This window comes from Leiobunum rupestre, chromosome 8 (genome assembly GCF_980474605.1).
Source record: "Leiobunum rupestre chromosome 8, qqLeiRupe1.1.hap1, whole genome shotgun sequence".
Classification (NCBI taxonomy): domain Eukaryota; kingdom Metazoa; phylum Arthropoda; class Arachnida; order Opiliones; family Sclerosomatidae; genus Leiobunum; species Leiobunum rupestre.
In genome coordinates this window covers 58420848-58428812 of record NC_143391.1, presented here as the reverse complement: position 1 = coordinate 58428812, position 7965 = coordinate 58420848, and the positions used below count along the sequence as shown (strand labels likewise).

At 39.5% G+C, this 7965-nt stretch overlaps 2 protein-coding genes across 2 annotated transcripts; both read left to right on the top strand.

Annotated features, from left to right (window-relative positions):
* The first annotated feature begins 1471 nt into the window (after positions 1 to 1471).
* LOC149933792 (uncharacterized) lies at positions 1472 to 5983 on the top strand. Its single transcript, XM_090157429.1, has 5 exons — positions 1472 to 1531; positions 1603 to 1711; positions 2029 to 5187; positions 5266 to 5637; positions 5688 to 5983. The coding sequence occupies exons 1-5, from the start codon at positions 1472 to 1474 to the stop codon at positions 5981 to 5983; spliced, it is 3996 nt and encodes a 1331-aa protein (XP_090013555.1).
* A 107-nt stretch (positions 5984 to 6090) lies between these two features.
* On the top strand, positions 6091 to 6873 carry LOC149933791 (uncharacterized). Its single transcript, XM_090157428.1, has one exon. The coding sequence runs from the start codon at positions 6091 to 6093 to the stop codon at positions 6871 to 6873; it is 783 nt and encodes a 260-aa protein (XP_090013554.1).
* The last annotated feature ends 1092 nt before the right edge of the window (positions 6874 to 7965 follow it).

Sequence of the window (7965 nt, the reverse complement as noted above, 5' to 3'; positions counted from 1 at the left end):
GTGCCACGGGAGCCAACAGCTCCCTACATTCAGTAAAGCCGTTAACCTCAACAAGTTTTTACAGAAGGGGAAACCGAAGAGCTCGGGGGGAAATCCTTTAAACCAGTGTGGAGAGAATTGGCAAACTCAAAAGGAGTTGTTCCGAGATTTCACTCAGTGCCACAAGATGGGATCGAACCCGGTTTCTCTTGCTGCGAGGTGAAAGTGCTAACCACAGCTCCGCCAGCCCACAAATATCTCGCGTTCAATAATACCTCGCTTCAAAAACATTTCCGTAATTTAAAAGAGGTTAAAATACCTTCATTTTCAATTTCGGAATTTTTTATTTATAATTAAAAGTACCCCCTTTCCCGATTTAATTTATTTTGACCCCCTTTTTTCGAACCTGACATGGAGTGTGCAAATTCACATTTTATCAACAATAAAAAGAAATTACACTTATTTGTACGTTAAGCCCCGCTCACACTATACAAGTAATTTGGCCACTTAACCGTATGCATCATGCATCTTATTGTACTCAAGAAAACTGTAAAGAGTGATCATAAAAAATTGTAACTATTGTTTCAATTTTTCTGTTGCACAATACAATGTCCTTGCGTTCAATTAATTGGATACAATTAAGTAACCCATTTACTTGTAGTGTGAATGGGGTTTTAGACCAAAAAGTTAGTATAAACTAAAAACATATCTTGTGAAATTGGCATTTTATAAATTAGTCAAAACGTCAACTCCTAAAATAAGGGCTTTCAAATTATACATCTAGGGTTAATCAGCGTAGGTAGCGGGGGACACTCCGCGGGACCCAGGGTGAAGGGGGTGTGAAAACTTAATTTTAGTTTGTTATTTTCCTAATTCTAAAAATAGCTAATATTAAAATTACTAAAGTTAAATAATTTCCTTAATAAATATAAATTAATACCTAAAACGAAACTATTTGAAATATATATATATAATCTAATAAAATTGTATAAATTAAATGTTCGCGTAAATATCTTTTGTAACAGTGTATAAGTAACGGTAAAAATTCAAATAACAAACTTTCTCTCTCTCTATGCCTATATAAGGAGCGAATTTGTTACAGAAGATGGCGATTTGTTAAAATTATATATCACTTTTGAAATTGTATATTTTTGTCATCACGAGAAAAACTAAAAAACGATTCTCGTGCAGTTACGACTTGGACTCTGAAAAAGAAAGGAGTGCAAGATCCGCGCTCGAGAAATTAATTAAAATAATTTAGGGTTAACATTTTTTCAGTCGATGTTAGTACCTAAAATATAAGTCTCTCCCATCTAGAGCGCGAACCTAAAAGGTAAAATAAAATAAGTAAAATAAGCAAAAACGGGTCATCATATGGTGCTGAAACCCGGGAACTTCAACTAACAGTACCCAATTAAAAGAAAAGAAGAGAAAGGACGCATTACAAGCGCGATCGTAAAAATAAATTCGTGAAATAAATCAAGCTGAAAACATGGCCGAAGAAAGCTCTAATAACAACCAGTTAAAGAAATTAAAAGCGGTGAGAGCACCGGTTAGAGGAAGTATAACCGCAGCGGTGAATACGCTGAATACACTGCTGATGGCCGATTCGAACGACCTAAGGACAGGAGAAGTGGAGGATCAACTAGCCATTCTAGCGCTAAAAGAAGAAATTTAATTCCGCTGGACGCCCAGATCTACGACTTGACGGACGCCGACGATGACGATTTGAGTAAGGAATGCGAGGCCGTGGAAAAATACAGACAAGATATCCGAGTGTGAAGATGAAGGCAAAAAGAAAGCTACGGGAAGCCGGAGTGGTCCCAGATGACAACAGTTGATCAGTTTGTTCAACCGTATCAAGTGCTGACATTACAAACTTAATAAACGCAGCGAACTCGGACTCTAAATTACCAACCCTGATAATAAAAAAGTTCAGCGGTGACGTAACGCAATTTAAGGGATTTTGGAGTCAATTTGAACAAATGGTAGAAAGTAAAAAGAGCCTAAAAAAGGTACAATTATTTTTCTACTTGCAATCGTATTTAGAAGGCGAAGCGTTAGATATAATCTCTGGTTTACATCCTTCCGATGCAAACTACGATGAAGCGGTAAAAATTTTAAAACTAAATTATGACAGAGATGAAGTTATTGCTCAAGAGCATTTAAAACGTCTACATAAGTTGGAACCAATACTGAGTTCGAGGGATTTGGTCGCCTTAAGAAAATTTCATAATGAATGTCAGACAAATATTAGAAGCTTAAAATCGCTAGGCTATGATACAGCAAAAAATGGGGCGTTTTTGTGTCCGAAGCTAGTAGCGTGTCTCCCGAGAGAGCTTCGTCTCGATTACACAAAAGAAAGGGGTATAGCTGGTGATCTAGACATAGATGCGTTTATAGAGTTTTTGCGTAAACAGCTGGAGTATAGGGAAACGTGCGAATTAATGGGAAATATGCAACCAAAACAAAGCCGTCAATACGAAACATCGCGAAAGCACGACAGGCAACCCCATAAGCCCAACGTACGCGATTCTGGACCTAGGCTGAAGCAGAGGGCATCTAGCGCGTCCGTGTTCAACGCGAACACCACCGTAACACCCAAAAACATTTTTTGCATTTTTTGTAAAACAACCGCGCAACCCACCTACAACTGTAAAAACTTCACCTTAGATGAAAAGAAACGCATTATAAATGAAGCTAACCGTTGTTACATTTGCACCAGATTCGGTCACGAACAAAATGACTGTCCGTCTCCGTATAAAATATGCAAAATTTGTAAAAAGAAACATAATTTGGCGCTTTGTCCCGAAAACGAAGCAAATAAGACCAAGCCTTCTAAAAAAAGTTGGAAAGAAAAACAAGAAGTCCCTAAAGACGAGAAAATAAAGGTTGGAAATAACTCGGTAGCCTGCGGCCAGACGGTCTTACTACAAACTGCCCGAGCCTTAGCGAGACATCCAGATAGCGGAAAAGCGGAAGAAATAAGATGTCTACTTGACCCAGGTAGCCAAGCCAGTTTTATACAGGAAGATATCTCTAGAAGATTGAACTTACCTCTGATAGGAGTCTGTCCTATTGAGATTACTAGTTTTGGAAATGAAATTCCAAAAACCGAAGTAAGAAGACTAGTAAAATTAACTCTAGAAAACGTCTCTTATCCGAGCGAGGTCATAGAAATTACAGCAATAGAAGTACCATATTTGTGCAAGGCGGTTACAATGTCTAAATGCAAGGATGTAGAATATTTAATGATAAAAAATGGAATGCAAATAGCAGATAAACCTAGGTCAGGGAATCCAGATGACCAGAGCGTAGGATTTATCATCGGTGCCGACCGATATTTTGACGTCGCGACGCGAATTACAAGACGATTAACCGAAACTTTAGTCGCCGTACAAACACACTTAGGATGGGCGGTTCAAGGACCGGCACAGACTGGGAAGAGCGTAAATGGTACCTACTCCGTAAGTGTCACGAAAATCAGTGTCGAAGCGCAAATGATATCGAAGGCATTAGAATCCTTCTGGACTCTAGAAGGAATGGGAATTTGCGACGCCTCGGAAAAGGATCCCACTGCGGATGAAATCCTCGAAAAGTTTAAAAAAGATTTAAAAATCGATAAAAATGGAAGATACAGTGTTCGATTTCCTTGGAATACAGCGAAAAGTAATCTTCCAGACAACCTGAATGTAGCGAGGAGAAGGATGGACGGTCTGATTAAAAGATTCCAAAGAGAACCAGAACTCTACAAAGAGTACAAAGCTGTAATAGAGGGCCAGTTGGCGGAAGGGATAGTCGAGATGGTCGAAAGTCAAGAAATTTCTCCAGAGGGAACGCACTATATTCCTCATCAAGCGGTAGTAAAACAATCAAGATCCACTACTAAGTTAAGGGTGGTTCTTGACTGTTCTGCCAGCAGAAAGGGTTCGCCGTCTCTAAACGACTGTATGGCCAGTGGTCCAAATCTAAATCCATCCGTGTTAAATCTCCATTTAAAATTTCGTGGACACAGTATTGCTGTTACAGCTGATATCGAAAAGGCCTTCCTACAAGTAGCCCTAGAGCCGGAAGACCGAAATTCAGTACGTATCCTATGGACCGTCGAGGACGAGAACGGAAAAATAAAAGAAAACGAACACCAAGTTTTGCAGATGACGCGAGTTCCATTCGGAGCGACAGCTTCATCTTACCTATTAGCCGCCACTCTAAAGACGCATTTCGAGAAGTACAAAAATGAAGATCCAGAAACCTACGACTTTCTCAACGAACAGCTCTACGTAGATGACTTGCTAGCGGGAAAAGATGACGTTCAAGGAGCTTACCAGTTGTCACAAAATTGTTCAAAACTTATAGGAGAAGCAAAAATGCGCCTGCGAAAATGGCAAACAAATTCGTCTGAGCTCAGAAATTTATGGAAAGAAAATTCAGCGGCAAAAGAGTCCGTTGTTAGGTTTGAGGGATCAGCCGAATCTGTAGAACAAAAGGTGTTGGGCTTAATTTGGAATCCTGACACCGATGAATTATCGGTAGATCTATCAAAGTTGCTGATCGTTATAGAAGCAAATCAAAATACGAAAAGGTTTCTATTAAGTACGTTAGCGCAAATCTTCGATCCGCTTGGCATTTTAAGTCCCTTCACGATAAGGGCGAAATTGATGTTTCAACGACTTTGGAAATATCAGGAAAATCTAAGAGAAGAAAAGAAGCGACTATCATGGGACGACGCGCTCCCAGAAGAAATCAGTCAACAATTCCAGGCGTGGTGTCACGAATTAAGCGAAGTTAAAGAAATAAAAATACCAAGATGTATTTATCAAGAAAAATCAAAACACATCGTTGGAAGAGAGCTTCACTGCTTCACCGATGCTAGTTTAAAGGCTTTCTCAGCGGTCGTCTATTTACGATACGAGACCGACGATAAACAAATCAAAGGCGCCTTTGTTACTTCCAAAACGAGAGTGTGCCCCACAAAAGGACTATCTCTCCCGAGACTGGAGCTAATGGGGTGCCTTCTAGGCGCTCGACTGGTGACTAAAGTGCGAGAGGCATACCGAAAAGAAAATATGGATATCAAAATGTGGTCCGATTCGCAGATTGCGATTTATTGGATAAATAATCCTCCGAAAGAAAACAAGCCTTTCGTTCAAAATCGTGCAGCGCAGATAAGACAGTTGGTCGAACCGGCCAACTGGATGCACTGCCCTGGCGCGGAGAATCCCGCCGATTTGCCATCACGGGGAATCAAAGCCAAATAATTACGTGAAAATCTTCTGTGGCTCGAAGGACCCACCTGGTTGAAGAAAGTGAAAGAAAACTGGCCGAGCGAAAAAATAAACGTGAGAGAAATCGCCGAACTGGAAGAAGTTCAAAGTGAAAAAAGAAAATTGGCATTGACGGTTCAAATCAAAGATTCAGTCGGCATTCAAAAGATCGTCGATTTGAAAAGATATTCAAAATTCAATAAGGCGTTGCGAGTGATAGCGTATGTTTATCGCTTCGCTAACAAAACTAGAAAGAAAGAAACGGAACGCGGAGAAATTACCGCCGATGAAATTATTCACGCCGAAACTAAGCTGATTAAAGATATTCAAATTGAAGACTACGGTCAAGAAATTAAAGCTATAAAAGAAAACACTGATTTACCGATGGAGTCCAGTATAGCCATTTGAAACCCATATTGAACGACGAAGGAGTTCTATGTTTAGGCGGTAGGCTAGACGAAGGTAGTTTCAGCTACGAACGTAAACACCCGATTATTATAAATAAAACTCAAGAATTAGCCAAACATTTAATGACGAGAAGTCACGAAGAAGTTAAACATTGCGGTATTCAAGCAACAGCTAGCCAGTCCCGCGAAAGATACTGGATTATCGCCGGGAGGCAGTTAGCTCGAAACGTAGTACGGCATTGTCAGCACTGCAAGAGGTACAGTGCTAAGCCATGTGATGCCCCGACCGGTTTACTACCGAGCGACAGGATAACCGAAGCCCTCTTTTCGTAAGGAACGGGAAAAAACAAGAAAAGGCGTACGTTTGTCTCTTCACGTGCAACGTTACACGCGCTTGTCATTTGGAACTAGTTCCAACCTTGACAACCCACGAATTTCTTATGGCTATGAGGCGTATGATTGCGAGGCGAGGTATACCTTCGGTGGTGTATTCGGATAATGCAAAAACATTTAAACGAGCAAAACAGGATTTAAACTTAATGTGGGACAATATAGACGAAAAACGAGTAGAAAACTTTTTCGCGAATAAAAACATCAGGTGGAAATTCATAGTCGAAAGAGCCCCGTGGCAAGGTGGATACTATGAACGGATGGTTAAAACGACCAAAAATATTCTTCGAAAAACTTTAGGAAAAGCTTACCTAACGTACTCGGAAATGGAGACGGTACTCCAAGAAACCGAAGCGGTTATAAATTCCAGGCCGATAACGTACCTGTATAACGACGCCAATGAGCCGGAGCCATTGTCGCCCGCTCACTTCTTTACAGGAAAGAGATTGACTACTCTCCCACCGCAAAATTTAAAGATCCCGACACTACCAAATACACAAGAAGAATTAGCGAAGAGGGTTCGATACAGAGAAACATTAATGAAAAGACTGTGGGAAAGATGGAGAGTCGAATATCTCTTGGAGTTAAGAACGGCACACCACATTCAATTAGAAAAGCGGAAAACAAATATTAGAGTAGGTGATGTCATGATCGTCTACGAAGAGAAAGTTCCAAAACATGTGTGGAAGCTTGGAGTTATAGAGGAAGTAAACGTAGGGCGAGATGGAAAGGTTCGATCTTGTTTAGTCAAATTAGGAAAGAATAATGTAATAAGGCGACCAGTCCAACACCTCTACGCGTTAGAAATTAACAGATACACGAATGATTTTTAAATGTATAATTGTATGTTTTAGGAAAATACTCGCGTATTTTCGCCGGGAGTGTGAAAACTTTATTTTAGTTTGTTATTTTCCTAATTCTAAAAATAGCTAATATTAAAATTACTTAAGTTGAATAATTTCCTTAATAAATATAAATTAATACCTAAAACGAAACTATTTGAAATATATATATATAATCTAATAAAATTGTATAAATTAAATGTTCGCGTAAATATCTTTTGTAACAGTGTATAAGTAACGGTAAAAATTCAAATAACAAACTTTCTCTCTCTCTATGCCTATATAAGGAGCGAATTTGTTACAGAAGATGGCGATTTGTTAAAATTATATATCACTTTTGAAATTGTATATTTTTGTCATCACGAGAAAAACTAAAAAACGATTCTCGTGCAGTTACGACTTGGACTCTGAAAAAGAAAGGAGTGCAAGATCCGCGCTCGTGAAATTAATTAAAAATAATTTAAAATAAAATAAGTTAGGGTGAACATTTTTTCAGTCGATGTTAGTACCTAAAATATAAGTCTCTCCCATCTAGAGCGCGAACCTAAAAGGTAAAATAAAATAAGTAAAATAAGCAAAAACGGGTCATCACAGGGGGAAAGGGAAATTCTAAGTAGCAACTCCAACAACAAGGGCCACGACTTCTAAGTAGAGTAAGAACCCATGGTGTTTCTCTCGTGAATACCATTCTGCACATTGGCGCGTTTCTACGAATGTAGAATCTTGGCGCAGTGTCATTTTGACCTCCAACACTTTCAAATTGAACCCTCCCCCCTCCCTCGAGACATCCAAACCTTATCATTTTTATGCTGAATTGCACAAACCGTTTCCCCAGGTTAGGAAAATGGGGTACGAAAATCGGCCCAATTTCGAACCTATATAGGATCAGGGACCCTGGTCGCGCGTATTGACCCAAGGCGGAGCACCGTGATGTTTTATTTCCACCAAATACAAAAACCAGAAGAGATGAATGCCTGGTGCGTTCAAAATGTGACCAATGTTCAATTTGGTTACGTCTCTAAAAAAGACGTTGATAAACAAGTGGAAAATTTTTACCTCAACGAAAGATATATCGGAGTAAAA

What these genes read in the sequence shown, in the direction of transcription:
- LOC149933792 (XM_090157429.1), top strand. Translation starts at nt 1,472, where the DNA reads ATGGCCGAAGAAAGCTCTAATAACAACCAGTTAAAGAAATTAAAAGCG. An exon ending in TAAAAGCGGTGAGAGCACCG is followed by an intron (nt 1,532 to 1,602) that starts GTTAGAGGAAGT and finishes GAACGACCTAAG; the next exon opens with GACAGGAGAAGTGGAGGATC. An exon ending in CGCCGACGATGACGATTTGA is followed by an intron (nt 1,712 to 2,028) that starts GTAAGGAATGCG and finishes AATCGTATTTAG; the next exon opens with AAGGCGAAGCGTTAGATATA.
- LOC149933791 (XM_090157428.1), top strand. Translation starts at nt 6,091, where the DNA reads ATGGCTATGAGGCGTATGATTGCGAGGCGAGGTATACCTTCGGTGGTG.